The sequence below is a fragment of the Tachypleus tridentatus genome, chromosome 10 (genome assembly GCF_004210375.1).
Source record: "Tachypleus tridentatus isolate NWPU-2018 chromosome 10, ASM421037v1, whole genome shotgun sequence".
Classification (NCBI taxonomy): domain Eukaryota; kingdom Metazoa; phylum Arthropoda; class Merostomata; order Xiphosura; family Limulidae; genus Tachypleus; species Tachypleus tridentatus.
Genome location: NC_134834.1, coordinates 147,757,856 through 147,777,095, shown reverse-complemented (window position 1 = coordinate 147,777,095; position 19,240 = coordinate 147,757,856). Strand labels below are relative to the sequence as shown.

Below are 19,240 nucleotides of genomic sequence, written 5' to 3'. Positions count from 1 at the left end.
TTTTAAACTTGGTGTCGGATTTTTAATTTATAAAAAATCGCATGACCCTTGTTTGAGACATCCATGTTCGTACCAAAGAGCGGTACCAGATGCCAGGTTTTCAAAGTTTCTTTTAATCTCTTCAGATTGACCAATCACAAGAGACTATTCAGTATCATATTTATCATGATTTTTATGTTACTGTTTGCAGCTGCTCGTGCTCGACCATTTAAAAAAAAACAAACCCACAAGAAATAACTAATATTATACAGACTTTGTTTCAATAAGCTGATTTTATCAGGGCCAATAAATAATTGTCAAATGGGGAGACCTCTAAAATATACCCCCCTCTTCTCCATGTTTCCCAGATTAATCCCATCGTTAAGCTAATGCTCGTGCATCACGATTGATACATTTTATCTCCAAACAGCGATTTTCTACACGTGTAGTTAACACGTTGATAACTAGACACAATTACATATACTCCACAACAGATCAGCCACAAAAATTTTTTTCGTAGTGAAATTTTTGGTTTAATTTTTTTTTGTTCGCACGGAAACACACTTCCAAACTTCTTTCACTTACGGACAGGGTCGCGGGTTCAAATCCCTGTCACACCAAACGTGCTCGCCCTTTCAGCCGTGGGGGCGTTATAAGGTTACGGTCAATCCCACTATTCGTTGGTAAAAGAGTAGCCGAAGACTTGGCGGTGGGTGGTGATGACTAGCTGCTTTCCCTCTAGTCTTACACTGCTAAATGAGGGACGGCTAGTGCAGATAGCCCTCGTGTGGCTTTGCGTGAAATTCAAAACCAAAACCAAGCCACTCACGGATAGTCCACATTGTGAGTGATGTACGAATTTAAATAAAAATTATATATTTATGGTTCCAAAGTGTTCTTTGAATAAAATGCTATTGATCGTGCAGAACTATATCTGTCTATTCCCAACCAAAATAACGAACTGGTATACTAAAACACGAATCTCACGAAGTAGTATTTGTGAAAGTGTTGCACACCTGTGTAGCTACTTGTCCTGCTGTTATGGTTGTTTACAAAAGTGATATTAGCTATGCACATTTACTCCCAACGCCCTCTTGCGTTGATTAATTAAGATAACAATATCATTACGAAGAGACGACATTGTTGTCACGCTTGTTAGGTGGCGTATACGTTTCCTGCTTGCAAGCCCACGTGGTCGAGGTCCTCTTTGTAGTGAAAACAATTTCACACCCTTCTTGATCGAGACCCATAAGTCGTGCTTGAACGGCCTCCAGAAACTAAGTGACACGGAGAGACAGACGAACTGAGAGAAAGCGGCACATACGAAAATAAAGCCCGAGGTATGTGAGTTTGTGAAAGGTGGTAATTATTTCCATAAAAGATACCTTGCCTAACCCTTGTGGAACGATTAGAAACTTGCAACAGTAGCGTGGATAATTATATAGTATTTAAATACCTTTCGTGAACTTTTCAATAGTTACTTTTAAAGAGTGTCACCAGAGGGCGCACGCAGTGATTAAGTCACACGAAAGACAATCGGGACTAGATTTCAAACATGTAATAAAAGTGCTTCATGTTTGGTGAGTGCCTTCCTCGTACACTGAAGGGAACAGATATGTCTATATTTATATAAGGTTAGCAGGACGTGTGGGAAAAACCGACTTTTAATGTTCACAAGCATACCTCTTTGATTATTATTTGACATGTGTTCTGTGTGGGGTTCTTCAGAGCACTGAGGTTTTATGTTGTAATAGCTTTATGAAAATAATGAACGACGCACGCAAAAAGCAGACAAAAAAAAAGAAAAAAGAAGAAGAACGTTTTATCAGAGGACTCCCTTCTATTGTCAAAACTGCCACCTACTGTTAGTTTTCACAAACTATTTACGGAAAATTGGTTGGAGGGGCGGTAGGAAGGGGAAGAAATGTGTAAATAAGGCATTGTAAGATGTGATTACTCCAGAACACTTACAACTATAATTATACGAACCAATTAAAATATGAGCAGGCTTTATAAGGCCATTGTTCGAGAATGCACGAAGTAAAATAAATAGACAATAACAAAAAATATATATATAAAAAAAACTGAATGGGCAGCTTCTGATGATTGTAAGGACTGTCTAGATAATTAGTTTATGTCTTTACAAACAACATGAGGCCCGTGATGGCCAGGTGGTTAAGGCACTCGACTCGTAATCTGAGGGTCGCGGGTTCGAATCCCCGTCACACCAAACATGTTCGCCCTTTCAGCCGTGGGGGCGTTGTAATGTTACGGTCAATCCCGCTATTCGTTGGTAAAAAAGTAACCCAAGAGTTGGCGATTGGTGGTGATGACTAGCTGCCTTCCCTCTAGTCTTACACTGCTAAATTAGGGACGGCTAACGCAGATAGCCCTCGTGTAGCTTTGCGCAAAATTCAAACCAATACGGCAACAGAGACATTATTGAGTGATTTCATGTGCATTAGATGAAAGTAAAATTAGTCCTAAAACTTATTCTGGGGAAACTTTTACTTGTGATAAAAGTACTAAACACTTTCCTTAAGACTCTGCGTTTCTATGGATTATAGCATTTATTACCTAATGTGTGTATTTATGTTACATGAAATAAAAAACTTCGGAGAGCGTTCGGAAGATTCACTGTCGGCTTCATTTCGTTTCTTGGTAAACGTAATGACAATGTCAACAGGATTTGGATAAGAATTAAGTTTATTGTTGGAAAATCTACAGAACGATGAATTATGAATTTATATTAATAACCCTTTTCACTGGACTGATACTGATTCTTTACTTACTTAGGCCTAAATATGTTGTTGTATTTGCGAACAACACTTTCTCTAAAATCCCGACGACATTTACATACAAATTTGCTTTGGTTTCTTTCTTTATTTGATAAATCTAACGATGATCCACTAGAATCGTGGAATTTTTACATTATAAATTGCATACAAGCAAACTGTAAGTTAAATGTTAAAGCTAGCTTAACGCGTATAGCTCATTTTAATATGGCCCGGCATGGTCAAGCGTGTTAAGGCATGCGATTCGTAATCCGAGGGTCGTGGGTTCGAATACTCCGTCGCGCCAAACATGCTCGCCCTTTCAGCCGTGTGACGGTCAATCCCACTATTCATTAGTAAAAGAGTAGCCCAAGAGTTGGCGGTAGGTGGTGATAACAAGATGTCTTACACTGCTAAATTAGGGACGGCTAGCACAGATAACCCTCGAGTAGCTTTGTGCGAAATCCAAAAACAAACAAACAAATCATTTTAATATCTACCAATAATGTTACACTTTAATAAACTGAGGCACATTGTTTTCTACTGTTTATATTTAAGCATATTCAGATATATGATGAAGATATAAACATATGGCAGAAGTTCTCGGGTTACACACCTATTTTTATTGTGACCAATCTAGTTTTAAAGCCATGTTTATTTTATTTTTTGTATCACGAATTTGCCTGTATTATATTATGAATAAAAGATAACAATAAAGATATACTGAAATACAGATATCACGTATAACACACGTTAAAATGCAATACTTGATATGGGTTAAACATATTTTTATGCAATCATATAGTAGTTCTTTACCACTTGTTACCGTTACACACACAGAGATTAACTTCAATGATTGTTTGTTTGTTTTGAATTTTCGCACAAAGCTACTCGAGGGCTATCTGCGATACCCGTCCCTAATTTAGCAGTGTAAAACTAGAAGGAAGGCAGCTTGTCTCCACTACCCACCGCCAACTTTTGGGCTACTCTTTTACCAACGAATAGTGGGATTGACCGTCATATTATAACACCCTCACGGCTGAGCATGTTTGGTGTTACGGGGATTTGAACCCGTGAACTTCAGATTACGAATGCCTTAACCACCTGGCCATGCTGGGCCGTGAAATATTGAGAATGATGAAAAGTTGCAACCCTATTTTACCAATTTATCTTTATTCTAAGAAGTCAAAAACGAAGAGAAAAATTACTTGAGAATTCATGGTAGTTGTGTCACTAAAATTATCGTTTAAAAGAAATTCTCAATGACGCAAACGTCACCATTATAACAGATTTCAGTGCCACTCACAAAGAGAAGGTCTCAACGCCATAAGTCTTCATAAAAGTCAGGTTTCTTTGCCACTGAGCTCTTAATTAAAGTAGATTTCAGTGACATTAACATCTTAATTTTAGGAAGTCTCAGGGCAGATCTCAGTGCCACTAAAGTCATCATTAATGGTAGCTCTCAGTACCTCTAAAGTCCTCACAAAGGGCAGGTCTCAGTACCACAAGATAGCTTATTACAAGTAGGCTTCTGTGCCATTCAAGGCTTCAGGTCATATGAAGTCACGATTTTATGAATTTCTGCATCCGGGCAGTAGTATTTTACGCTAGAATGGTACAAGTATACAAGTTGTCCTGGTATCAAATCCTGTCAGTATGTAGCATTTCAGCAACATTGATAAAAACCTACAATAAACGGGATCTTTTATATAATTCAAGAAACTACAGCGGTCACACGTAGGGTAAAATCTGAGAGCTTAGTGGTGGTAACTATTGCTGCTTTCACGACTAAGATGTATGGTGTAATACGAGTAAAAACAGGGCCACGTTACGCTTCCTTCCCGCTTGGACAATGAACACGAACACACTTTTTATCTGCCATTGTGGATCGTACACTTCATAAAATATGGTACTTATTACACGTGTGACTTTATCCGTACGTAAGTACAATTATCTCACCCAAAGTGAGAAATATTAGAATCTTAGGTGGATTTTGTTTGATTTGAATTTCGCACAAAGATACACAAAGCTCCTTAATTTAGCAATGTAAGACAAGAGGGAAGGCAGCTAGTCATCACCACCCACTGCCAACTCTTGGGCTACTCTTTTACCATTGATTTACCTTAACATTATAACGCCCCCACGGCTGAGAGGGCGAGCATGTTTAGTGTGAGGGGGATTCGAACCCGCAACTCTCAGATTACGAGTCAAGTGCTTTATTCACCTGGCCTTCCCGGGTTACCAGAGTGTATATATATATAGAGAGAAAGATAGACCAATACTGTTTTGTTGTTGTTTTTACTTAGAACATTAAGTACAATCTATGAGGGTAACTTCATTACGAGTGACCAACCAAATATAATGAACGCTTCACTCCTTACGACACTGTTGTAATTACCGGGGCTGTAACTTACAGAAGCCAAGAACACAGTAAGAGTTCCTTAGTCTATTGGATTTGTTTCAAATTATATATTTTGATCATTAACTTCTATAATCAAAATAGAGGAAATTCCCATGGATAACTATTTGACTTTTTTAAAATATATTTTAATTTGTTTTAGTCCTTTCCAAATAAAACCCCCGCATGCTTTATATACCAGTAGAAATAGATCAAATACTAGCTGTTATCATATATAACAAACTCATGAAATCTGATCGATACAGGAAGGTTCAAGTTCGCGTCCCGCACTTTGGGTCGTTGGTGCGTTATAGGAGTGATTATCAAATCTCACTGTTAGATAAGTGTAGCCTAGGAATTACGCTGTTGATGAGTAGAAGTTGAAACTTAAGTTTTCAACTAGTTTTAAGTAGCTTCCTGTTTACTAAGATGTAACGGTGTACTTTTAAGTATAGAGAAGGAAAAGTGCCCCCTAGTGGTATGTCTGTCTGCGGATTTGTACTGATAAAAATAGTATTGGCCCGACATGGCCAGGTGGGTTAAGCGTTCGACTCGTAATCCGAGGGTTACGATCCCACTATTAGTTGGTAAAAGAGTAGCCCAAGAGTTGGCGGTGGGTGTGATGACTAGCTGTCTTCCCTCTAGTCCTACACTGCTAAATTAAGGACGGCTAGCGCAGATAGCCCTCGTGTAGCTTCGCGCGAAATTAAAAAAACAAAAAAACAGAAACAGTATTTCGATATCCGTGGTGTGTAACTTTATGCTAAATAAGAAACAACAACAAAGAAAAATACTTTTTTTTTTCCAAAACTAACTAGCTATTTAGCAGCGGCTTTATGAAAACTAGCTAAATTTTAAATTTTCACAGAGAAATGAACTTAAACGAATTAAAAGAAATTTTCTGAAGAGGATAATAGGGTACCATTCCTTCGTAAAATTAAAAACTAGACGATCAACATCACTTTTTGTTATCCTCAACTTGTTTAATTTCTATAAGTCGTTAATCTAGGTTGAAAAATGGGCTGGTTATTTATTAAAAGAGTACAGAGGACTAGCTGTAAAAACCTTGTGACCTAATATTTATAACAGATCACGCAGCAAGATCTCCAGAAATATCACACTATATACGGCTTGGAAGACTATTTTTTTGTGAGCGCGTGTTCTTTTGTTAGTCAATATTCGAGTTTTCTAATCATAGGTTATGAACATAGTACTAGTACTTTTATGTTTTGTCCTAAAAAATAAAAGAGCGATAGCATACACAAGCACCTACTACACGTGAGATTTGAATAAAAATATTTTATTTAAAATTTTACCGAAAGCAGGTGGCGTTATTTTAAAAAAATAATAAAAACTGTTTCGTAATTTTACCTCAATGAAAGAGGGAAAAATGACCTAATTCGAATGCTACATTCTCACCGAAATAGTTAAACAAATATAGATTGTTTCCCTATTGACCTATTTTGGGGAAACAGTTGATTGTTTAGAAAAAAATCACATAACCAAATATTGATTAAAACGGATCTTTTTTTTTTTTTAACTCAATCTTCACACCGTTATGGGCCCGGCATGGCCAGCTGGTTAAGATACTCGATTCGCAATCCGAGGGTCACGGGTTCAAATTCCCGTCACACCAAACATGCTTGCCCTTTCAGCCGTGGGGGCGTTATAACGTGACGTTCAATCCTACTGTTCGTTGGTGAAAGAGTAGCCCAAGTGTTGGTTGTGGGTGGTGTTGACTAGCTGCCTTCCCTCTAGTCTTACACTGCTAAATTAGGGACGGCTAGCGCAGATAGCTTTCACGTAGGTCTGTGCAAAGTTCAACAAACAAACAAACAAGACAGTATCACTTAACTTCGACAATATTAAGTTAAGAAATGTCTCGTTTACCTTTTTATAACTAGGATACATAGCAACACTGTTTTCCAGTTGTTTTAGGTACTATATCTTTATTTCTGAGAAGCGATTTTAAATTCAAAAGAAAACATTGATCGTTTTGTCAACATCAATTCCAACAAGAGAAAAATAATTCTGGAGCAAACGAATGTTGCTTATTTTTAAGTACAAAGTTACACGATGGGCCGTCTGTCCTCTGTCCAAACGCGGGTATCGAAACCCGATTTTCATTTAAAAGAAAACCTTTCAGGCTTGCATCCAAGCCTCCAGGTAGCGTGTGAACATCAATTACGGGATTATCAAGAGAAAGTTCGGTTGATTTTTGATGAACTTTCTGTTGCCTGTATTATTTTTCTTCATGCAAGGCCTAGATATCCTGAGAGATAATCCCTCAAATGACGAAGATTTATTATATCTCAGGACAAAGATTTCATTTTCGTTTGTGTAAGATACAAGAAAAGGCTGATAAAATAAGTTTTTCTCTATTAAACTTATCAAATATCTTATTTATCCATCTATCTATAACGTTTGTATTCCATTAACTTTTTTGAGAAAACAAAACCTAAAACATAATTTACTTTTGAACATGAAAAATCAACAATAAAACAACAACAACAAATAAATCCGACAACAAAGACAGAGTGTGCACATAGTAACTCGTCAGTTACACTCGGTTTGAATATCTCTCCTCTCGATAATACCTCCCACGTGGGTTGTTCGTCTTTTGCTGTTAGTGGGTCACCACGCCTTGAGTTTCCAAAATTAATGATTACGATTCTGAGGACAAAAAGCTTAAATGAAACCAAACAGGTTTAACCATTTGAAGTTAGACTATTCATCAGGTATTTGGCTCAGTAAAAAGTCTGAGAGGAACAGCTATAAAACCACAAGACTCCTTTTTTCTGTATATTTATATATTTGACTACCCCTAACCGCAAGGAGATCATGCAGCCTTGCATCTTAATACGTTCCTGAAAGACCCTTCAGTTACACGACCCTTTTCACATCAAGAAAGGCCCCCTACGGAACATGAGGACCAGAAACAAGCACGTGGAACCATCCCGTCCAATAAGCTTATCGCCGCATCAGGATACAGCGATATAATTCATCGACGGTCACCACGGGTATCCGTCTCTCCAGAACGTGTAAAATAAAATTAGGAAATTTCCAGATACTGGATGATAAACAACTATAGAACAGACACTTTGTGTCTTCTGTCACAGACACATCGTGACTTTAAACAATTGTACAAGTCAAATTGAACAAGACCCCCCTCACCTGTTTAAAACTGAATAGCATTTACTTCTTTTAAAAAATAGTTTTCAAGTAACGGTATCTTGATATGGCCTGTTAGCTAGGGCGCATGACTCGCAATCTGCTGGTTCGAATCCCGTCACCGAATATGCTCGCTCTTTCAATCATGGGGTTTTATAACGTGACTGTCAATCCATTTTCTTTTGTAGGTAGACAGTAGCCAAGAGGTTGGCGGTGGGTGGATTGACCCTCTCTAGTCTATCTCTTCTCAGATAAGGACAGCTAGCGCAGATGGTCGTAGAGTAGCTTTGCGCATAATTGAACAAACACATTTTAAGATATTAAAATTATTATTGTGGGACATTTGGTTTGAATTTCGTGCAAAGCTAAACGAGGGCTATCTGCGCTAGCCGTCTCTAATTTAATCCGAGTCGGATTACGAGTCGAGTGCCTTAACCACCTGGTCATGCTGGGCCACTGGCTCTTGGTAGCTCAGAAATAACCGCGATGACTTAACAAAGCTGAAATTCAGAGTTTGAGCCCTACAGCGTAGATAGACTGCTGTGAGGCTCCGCACGTAACCACAGTTTTCTTCTTCATTAAAACTTTCGTGAACACTTTTATAATAATTATTATTTAATCTAATTGTAGTTTTTCATAATTTCATGGCCACCACCGACAACATGATTGACCTCTCGTAACGATCAATAGAAAAATTAATGAATCTCATCTTTGTTAAATTTAATAACCATTTATCTCTTCACATGTCTGAGATACACATAAAAAAAAATCTTAACCCCTAACATCTTCGAAATGTCTTTATTTTGTTTTCAGGAGCGAAGGCTTTTCTTCCAGATGACTGATGTACAATTCTCTGTCTTTAGATTTAAAACTATCATATCATTTAGTTTACTTAATTATATAGCATATTATTCACAGGATCTGTTCTTCTCGAACAAATCAAGAAAATAACGTACCAGTAAAGATATATAATAGTATAGTATGGTACTAAGGGCTAGTGGAAATGTTATGGCCCGGTGGCTAGAGAGCGCTCGACTCGCAATCTGCATGCCAGAGGTTCGACTCCCTGTTATCGAACTTGTTTCAGTGGAGAGGGTATTATTACGTGACGATCAATTTCATCATTTGTTGGTAAAGAGTAGCCTCTCAATTGACGGTATGTTGTATTGACCAAATGCCTTCCCTCTAATCTATCACTGATAAATTAGGGATAGCTACTAAGAGACTGAACAGAAACTCAGACGAGGTGTTATATATACGTACCACAGAAGGCACAGAGCCAACTGAGAGTGCGTACCTAAAGAAAACCTTAGCGCGATTTGGAAATGAGCGTGCGTAACATTCAAATTAGAAACAAAACGAAAAGAAACATTCCAACGTTGATAAAAGCACGAATATATTAAAATAAATAAATTATCCTCGTTTCGCTTAAGTAAAAAGTTCTATGAAGGCACAGTTGCATGGATGCTGATATCTAAGTGTTACAATCATCACACGTTCACGAGCAGGACATTTCAAATGAAAAGACAAAACAAAAGTTTTACAAAATTCTACGTGATAACGTTGCTGATTTAGGCTAAACTAAACGATTCTTAGGTGTCACGGTTAAAGAACGTCGAAGATTTTATAAGCAGCTGAATTGAAGAAAAACGAGCAATCATAATATTGAACATTCAGTCACACATGAGGTGTCTAAAATTATTACTGGACCTAAATTTTGTGAATTGGTTAAAATTCGTGAAGCAATTTAAATAGAAAACAAAACAAGCAAGCATGAACAAGTTTGGAGGTCGTTGTGTTTTTTTTAAATCACATCCCTAGGTTTTATTTTAAACTATATATTCTGCACATGTTTGTGACGTATACTATTTCTTCCGCGCATGCTCATGACATTTACAGTATGTTACTGATGCACACACACACACACTGCAGGTGAATGTGCCACAGCAGAAACATGTGGGTATGATTGTACATTGTTAGTTAGTACTTTTACCTGAAGACGAAGCCGGCCATTTCATTGATTTTATTAACGTAGTTGGTGTGTGCATCTGTTATTTGTTTGTTTCAATCTTTTCTAATTTCGCGCAAAGCTCGCTCGCTACACGAGGGCTATCTACGCTAGCCGTCCCTATTTTAGCAGTGTAAGACTTGAGCTCCTCTTTTACCAAGGAATAGTGGGATTGCTCTCGTTCCAAGAGAAAATAATAATAACAACAATACGGCGCTCCACATACCTGAGAATCTGGGTTCGATATAAGAGTGACCACCAAACCTCACTATTTCCTTTATATAGACCAAGAGTTGGTGATGGGTACTGTTGGTTAGTTACGTATCTATTCTAAAATGGAACAGCTAAAGCATGTAGCCCTTGTTTAATTTGCGCGAAAATTCGAAACAAATACACAAAGAAACAATATGCACGAATAAAATATGATAACCTAATCTAGAATACGTGAAAAGTACGTGAGAGAAATTTCTTAACACCCTGACCTAAACTGTATTCCTCCGGGATCTCATGGCCTAACTATTTATACACAAACAATAAAGATTTTTGATAATATTTCAGCAGTGGTCCGACATGGCCGGATGGATAAGGCATTCGGTTCGTAATCTGAAAGTCACGGGTTCGAATCTCCATCCCACCAAATATGCTCGCCCTTTCAGCCGTTTGGGCGTTATAATATGACGGTCAATCCCACTAAAAGAGTTGGCGGTGGGTGGTGATGACTGGCTATGTTCTCTTTAGTCTTTCACGGCTAAGTTAGGGACGGCTAGCACAGGTAACCTTCGTGTAGGCTTATGTGGAATTCGAAAGAGAGAAAAGTTTATTTAGTTACTAGAGAGAGTCTTCACACATCAAATCATGTAAGACATTCACATCAAGCAGGGCCCGGCATGGCCAGGTGGTTAAGGCACTCGACTCGTAATCCGAGGGTCGAGGGTTCGAATCCCCGTCACTTCAAACATGCTTGCTCTTTCATCCGTGAGGGCGTTATATTGTTACGGTCAATCCCACTCTTCGTAAAAAAGTAGCCCAAAAGTTGGCGGTGGTTGGTGATGACTAGCTGCCTTCATTCTAGTCTTACACAGCTAAATTGGGAACGGCTAGCACAGATAGCCCTCGTGTAGCTTTGCGCGAAATTCAAAACAAACCAAACCACATCTAGCAGAAAACTTTCTTTACAAATTGATTTGTAAAACTGTAATTACCATGACATTTTGAAAAATATACGATCCACGACTTATTCTTACACAAGCCATTAATCTAGGTGCGGGTCGGTAATCGAAAAAAAAACAACAAAAAACTGGAAAAGTTTCAGAAAACTAATGTGAACCGGAATCTAACCTCTAATTTCCACGAAGTAAATAACTATCGCAAAAAACAAAACAAAACATAATCAACGGAACAAAACGTAACTGATCTGTGACTATTGTTAAATGAATAGAACTCTCTGTTAGCTTTGTCGTTTCCAGACCAGGAGGTTTACACCAAATATACAATGAACATGTCCGTAATCTTTGAAACCTTCAAAATAGGTACAGATCGTGTTCTCTATCCTCATTGTTACTGTTTACCACCGGCGTAGGGTTGGTACGTGCGTTAGGGGGGAAAACAAAAAAACAATAACAACTTCCTATTAAGGACTTGTTTCGTGACAAGACGGGGAATCGTATATTATTAAGATGAAATTATAAATGTTTAACGAAAGACAGCGAATAATAAGTGTATTTGTTTCTTAGTTTTCAAAAGAGTGGGGGATTACAACAGTTATGAGATGTGTCAGAGGTTGACTTGGAAACCAGGATGAAATGAAACCAACTGTGCGTAAAAGACATTTTACGCTTCTGTCATTTGTTTGTTCGTTTATTTTATGAATTTCGAGTAAAGCTATAGGAGTGCTATCTGCGTTAGCTGTTCCTAATTTATCAATGTAAGACCAGAGGAAAGGCAGCTAGTCATCACCACCCACCGCCAACTCTTGGGCTACTAAAACATCGAATACTAAGGTATTCGGCTGAAAGAGCGAGCATGTTTGGTGTGATCGGGATTTGAACCCGCGACCCTCAGATTACGAGTCGGGTGCCATAACCGCCTGGCCATGCTAGAAAATTCTGTCATATTCATATTAGTGTAATATATAGTTTAATTATTACACATATATCTATTTAAGTCTATAATGCATACTGGTGTATAATAGACATAATAATACTAGAAATAAACGACCATATAACATTAAACGGTTGTTTTTATTTAATTAGACACCCGACGTTTCGGTTTAAAGCTTCGTTAATAGCGTTCTACTAAAAAGCTGTAAAGCAAAAAAATGAGTGTCTAATTAAGCAGTAAAAAAAAACAATTCGGCAATTTAAATAACCCACCTTGATGGTGACAGGTGGATGTGGTAGTGTAAACATCAAAATTAGGACATTGGTCAGCATCATAATTCCATCTTTGCAAGATAAATTAAGTTTACTAATTAATATGAAAAAGTGAATTTAATCATAAATTACTCAGTTATTTTCGTAGTGCAAAAAAATCATTTTTATTACTTAAAAAAATTCTGATTTTACACGAAGTACAATAGTTAGTTGTTAATGGCTCCGTAATTAAAGGTATCTGGGAAAAATACGAAATGTTGGACGTTCGACAAGGCTGGCTGTTATTTTGTTCGCTAAACGTTTCTTTTGATAAGACAAATGTTAATTTCATTTCACAATTAGTTTCTATTTTTAACGAAACTGTCTTCCGAGACAGTTTGGTTTAGCTATTTTAGAGCGAAGTCAAATTTTACTCTCTGGTGTGTCTAATCGAACACCGGATTTCAACGATGTAAGTTCCTAACAATAACCCCATCGGGAGCTCTTCCGTGATAGCAACTCTTCCCACATTTTAGTTGTTAATAATTAATTTCTTCCCTGAAGATTTTTCAATAAATAATTTCAACCTTTTATGATATTTTCCACGTACATAAAATAAAGAAATAGTAGCATAATTAATAAACATATAAACACGACGTAATACTACCAACAGATGTAAGGAACTGAAAACATAGTTGAAGGGGGAAAATACAATTAACGGTCATGACTTTTGAGGTCCCAAAGAAAATTATTGGTCAGTTTCATTCACTTTTTATGTATTTATTTATTTTTAGTGGGCAGAAGAACTAGCTATGGTTATGACTGGGGGGGGGGGGTATGCATTACAGAAAATTTGTGAGATGCATTTACTGAGCCCACAGCGGGAAAAAAGATAAAAGATCTGCTAAGTTATTCGATTCCAAACTTTCATCAAATTTCGCAGGTAATAATGACCTTCAGGTGTTTTTAAAGCCTTATAAAAATATATCAAAATATAATTTCGTTAACAACGAGATTACTCAACCGAAGAAACAACACATTGTAATGTATAAAGAAAGGTGTGTTTAACTAGGTATACTGACGGCCATGTTCATTTTGAGGGTCTGAGTACATAGCTTGTTATTATTATTTGCTTTCAAATTTCAATTCTAATATCTCTTTTCATCAATCTGTAATTCAGTCAATCAATCAGTCTATCTGTCTATCAAAATTAAAGTGTTATTGACCAATCAGTACAATGTTAATTTAATACAATCGCTAAAATTACAAAATACAAACTCTTCAATACCAATCCTTTGAAGATCATAACACTAAACTTTTCGCTTCTTTCAACACAAAGTTTAGGATTCACAAATCAGAGAAGGTTTCAAAACTGTTCCTTAACCCACTCCGAGCTTTAAACTTAGAACACAAACAATAAAGATTCATTTTTCCTTCTAGTGTAAAATTATATAATCAGTGCCTGACAACGCAGGCACTTAATAGTATCCGAAGTGTTATGCCAGCCATATAAGAAAGACTCTGTGCTACTACGTTCTGCCTACTTTATATGACATTGTGCTATTCTGTTTTGTCTACCTTACAATAAACTATACAATTAAGTTTTTTATACAGCATAAAGCGTTGCGATACTCTATCTACCATAATCTAACCTTACTGTACTGTTATGTCTAAATCACGAGGCTTAATAGTACTGTGTTCTGACCAATTTACATGCTAGTTTGGTTGTGTATTCTGCCTAACTTGAAAGGCATTGTTCTGTTATGTTCTGTCTGACTTAGAAGACATTGTACTGTCCTGTTCTGTCTGACATAGAAGGTATTGTTCTGTTATGTTCTGTCTGATTTAGAAGACGTTGTTCTGTTATGTTCTGTCTGACTTAGTAGACATTGTTCTGTTATGTTCTGTCTGATTTAAAAGACATTATACTGTTATCTTCTGTCTGACTTAGAAGGCATTGTTCTGTTATGTTCTGTCTGACTTAGAAGACATTGTACTGTCCTGTTCTGTCTGACATAGAAGGTATTGTTCTGTTATGTTCTGTCTGATTTAGAAGACATTGTTCTGTTATGTTCTGTCTGATTTAAAAGACATTATACTGTTATCTTCTGTCTGACTTAGAAGGCATTGTTCTGTTATGTTCTGTCTGACTTAGAAGACATTGTTCTGTTATGTTCTGTCTGAATTAGAAGACATTGTTCTGTTATGGTGTGCCTACCATATAAGTTATTACGCTATTGTGGTCTCCTTGTCTTAAAATGCATTGTGCTATTGTATTCTCCCTGTTTTATGAGGTATTATGTTGTTATGCTCTTTTTACGCTCTGCCTATCATATAAAACTTTATGCTGTTATATTCTTCCTACTGTATATGGTATTGTGCTGTTATGTTGTAACTGCTATATAACCCCATAAGTAACTGTGCTATTTCCTAAATTGATAAAGCTTGGCATTGTTTTATTGTGTCTGTCCTATAAAGCATTAAGCTATTATGTTCTATTTATCTGTTAGAGTGCTGTCTTATTTTATTTCTTACATTTTCAAGCAGCCGTTGGGTGAAACGTTAAGTTCTCCATATGGGTAATGAAAACAACCAAAATGTAAAGTAACATTCGCGACAAATTTCTTTACGACGAACCTTCAGATGTTGAAGTACCAGAGATTTCAGTTATGACAAATAACAACCCTACCTGAGGAAAAGTTTTGTAGTGGCACGTGCTTGGTGATGGAGTCCCCCATGTCATTCAGACCGTAGATACCCAGGAGTTCTTTCATTGTAGATTCTGCATAATCCCGCATCAACGAGGCATCTACTGCTGGGGGCACAGCCTCCCTGCCGCTAAGGGCGGGCCCAGCACGTGGTGCACAACCGCCATCGCTGGAGAAGGGTGCATTATTTTCTAGCACTGATACAGATGCGTGACCTTTGACAGTGGCGCGGTTAGGCGAGGGTTCGCTCTCCAGACAAGTATTTCTTGTCAAATCTACAGCATCCACGCTTTGGGAGAAACAAACCCAGTTATGACCTCTACGTGTAGTCAGGTCAACTGGAGAGAAGTCGCTTTTATTCACAATATTTCTTTTGTTATTAGTTGGGGCAACACTATCGCTAGTGAGGTCTAGTGGCTGGTCTTTGTCTCCTTCCAGAAGCTTCTTTGGAATGGTTGTCCTAGGTCCCTGAATGCCCACTACTGATGTTTGGATCCGACATGGACTAGAATTTCTTCTTCGTAGGTCATCGCCCGAATGCTCTTGGTGTTCCGATGAATTCATTACGTCACGAGATTCTGGGATCTCCTCACTATTGTTGAAGCTGTAATCAATAAAGAATTCGTTATCGACATCACTATCAGCGTAGTGATACACGATGTTTCGCGGCTGGAAGTTCTTTCTCTTGTTACGTCGGGAAGATGACATCGAAGACTCAAACCGGGAACCAGTTCCGAAATCTTCCACCTCGCTCTCTTCGGGTGTTTCTACATCTTGGGACCCTACGGTAGATGGCACTTCCGAATTATCGTCATCACAATGATTGGAGTCAATGTTCTCTTTTCCCTCCTCACTCTGGTCTTGCATGATATCACTGTTCACGCTTTTGGAGTCTGATTCTCTCGTATCGTCTCCATTAAATGGGCCTATCATATGAACAGAGTTTAGGGGACTCCCGACCTCGGGGGACCCAGTGGATATACGATCCTCACTTATCACCATTCTTTCGTCGTCGTCTTCGTCGTCAGTTACTGTTTTCCGTGATCCCTCTGTTCCTTGTCGTATATCGTACACTGTGGTAAAATCGAAGGTACGGTTTCTATTCTGTGGTTTCGCTGTTGAAGTCATCTCTCCCAAGATGGCTACTAGGACCTGTCATCTAGCTGCCGAAGTCAGAAGGTGTTCTACAATAAGAAGGAAAACAAACAACGACAATTACGTATACGACAGAGACATAATGTAAGACTACTAGGACAAATGACATAAATGACAACTTGTTACAATTTTGTTGTTTTATCGAGGAGAAGTGTCCTGTTTCAAGTTCAACCACGTGGCTATCTAGATCAACCACGTTTTTTTTCCTTTAAACATTATTTAATACATAAGTTTGTTTTTTTTTTATTTCACGCACAACTGCACGAAGGCTATCTGCGCTAGCCGTCCATAATTTAGCAGTGTAAGATTAGAGGGACGGCAGTTAGTAATCACCACCCACCGCCAACTCTTGGGCTACTCTTTTATCAAAAATAGTTTGATTGACTGCTGAAATGGCGAGCATATTTGGTGTTACAGGGATTCGAACCCTCAACCCTCAGATTATGAGTCGAGTGCTTTAACCACCTTACCATACCGGGCCTAACACATAAGTAATAGAGTGTTTTAATCCTGACATAAATATTCATACATGTATGTGTTTTCGCATTTATAAAAGAAAACAAATTAAGGCCCTAATTCCTCCCTCCCCTTTGGGGCTATGACACTATGACAAATTTCAGGTTTTAAATCAAATGTGTGAAGAATATCGTTCATAACTTAAATAGAAACCAAACAAATATGAAACAGGCACATCCTTTGTCAGTTAGTGATTTCGTAAAGACATAATTGTAAAGTTAAGAAATGAGCGTCTAAAAGATATAAAAAGACATTTAACATATTTTGTAAATAAATAAAGAAATGACATCTTTACCGAAATCGACATGTTTTTGTTATTCATTCAATACGACTGGAACAATTTTTTTCTCTATATACACATTTTAAAGTATAACAACGATTAATGGTCCTGGGTGGTGATTGTAAAACGTCCTTAAAGTAACGTTTGTACACATTATGTTATGTGAGATATCCCTTCGAAGCATGTGATGCGCACGTTACGTTACGTGCGAAACACATATATTATAGCGTGCATGTATCACCTGCGTTGTATATGTTGTGACGCCTGTGTCATGACACAGGCAGTAACGCATATGTCATATCATAACATGTAGCACATACATCACAAAATATAGTGATATAATACTAAACGCTTACATTGCGATGTTTGATGGGATAAGTTATGTATCATGTAAGTAATAAGTTGAAATATGTAATTCACAGCTGAACGTGATTACGAACACGAAGTGTTAATGCAATACCATCTTCATTGCTGTCACAACATCGTTCGTTATCCATGTAATTCACAGATGTGCGTGTATTCGAACGAAAAACATAAAGCTCTGTGATAAACTATATGAGGACGTGCAAGCTTTCCAGTCGAGTTGATATTGCACGTTGCAGCGTCAAAGACAGGTGGCGCTTTTTGTGTATTAATTTTATAATGGAAGGTACCTTGGATAGAGGGTTAAATAATATACAATGCCTGCATCGATAACCTATGTTTACAGCGTAAATAATCTGTTTTCGAGCTGAGCCATTTTCGTTGAGCATATAACTAGCGCCACCTGTTCTTCGCGCTTCAAGTTACAGCGTCCATAAAACCAAGAAAGTATGCATAATGTCATGTGTTTCGCAACGTACCCTCATCATTATTCATTCAAAAGTTATGTGACTTTGTAAAGGGACACATCCAATATTTATAAAAGCCCGTATGTTTCACGCTTGATTTCTTGAGACAGAAGGCATCATAAAAGCTAAAATGCAATTATCCAGATAGAGTAGTTCGATTATTGTCTGTTCAGTATGATTTTAGTGATGGGGAAAATGTGAGAGATGGTTCTGTGAAACCTTATAAGTGTAGCGAATGTTGATATAATAAGCTTGAAGTAAAGTGTAGGATCACTTAGTCTAGAGCCAAACGCATAAAATTTATCATTAAAGTAAAAATATTGATTCTATCTTAAACTTAATCGTTTCTGAATTATATTACTTTCCGTATATCATGAACGTTTTAAATAAAAAACACAACACTCTTTTTTCAACGGAAACTCTTAAGTTATGAAATCAATAATTTTTTTTTCCAGTTTTCTTTTATAATTCCAGTATAACAATATTAGCTTGTACTCTTGTTACATAACATAGAAGCCATATTTGGAGCGTAGTGTTAGCGAAACGCGCTAGCTTTTCTGCATAAAAGAGGTTGTTAATCTAACTGATTTTTACCATTAATTATCCTACGAATACGCCACAAATTAATTTAATGAATTATCTTAATTTTTATTGGATCACAAAGAAATTTACCGACGTCTGACTGGCTAGACTTCACTTTTTTGCCTCTTTATTGGTCTTGATTTCGTAAAATTTATTTATTTCAGTTAGTTCTGATATGTGAGGTTAGAATACAGCGTGGAGTGGGGTTACTTTCCCCGTTTTGAAGGGTTGTATGCTAGTGTTTAAATAAAAACAAAGATCTCTTAACAACTTATAAACAGTTATATATTGCTCGTTTCTTGCAAGCTTACTTTATCTGTTTTTGATCTACTTTTTAACATGATAACGTAAAACTAAGACCAAAGAGGATTCGAACTGGTGTTTCGAATCTTTTTTTTTCGCTCTTAGTTTTCACTTGTTTATATTAATTTCGAACCATCAGAGAATGGCTGAAAAACCTTTTGTAAGCTTTCTACTTGTCATTATTA

General features: G+C 37.3%; 1 protein-coding gene across 14 annotated transcripts in view; it reads right to left on the bottom strand.

The window, feature by feature from the left end:
* LOC143230572 (zinc finger protein castor homolog 1-like) overlaps positions 1 to 19,240 on the bottom strand; it is a 222,030-nt gene that overhangs the window by 49,581 nt on the left and 153,209 nt on the right. For all 14 annotated transcript variants that reach the window (XM_076464350.1, XM_076464358.1, XM_076464364.1 and 11 more), the window contains one exon: positions 15,371 to 16,573. In XM_076464350.1, the coding sequence (XP_076320465.1) occupies positions 15,371 to 16,517 (1,147 nt within the window). In that variant the 5' untranslated portion in view covers positions 16,518 to 16,573. The remainder of the gene's footprint in view (positions 1 to 15,370; positions 16,574 to 19,240) is intronic.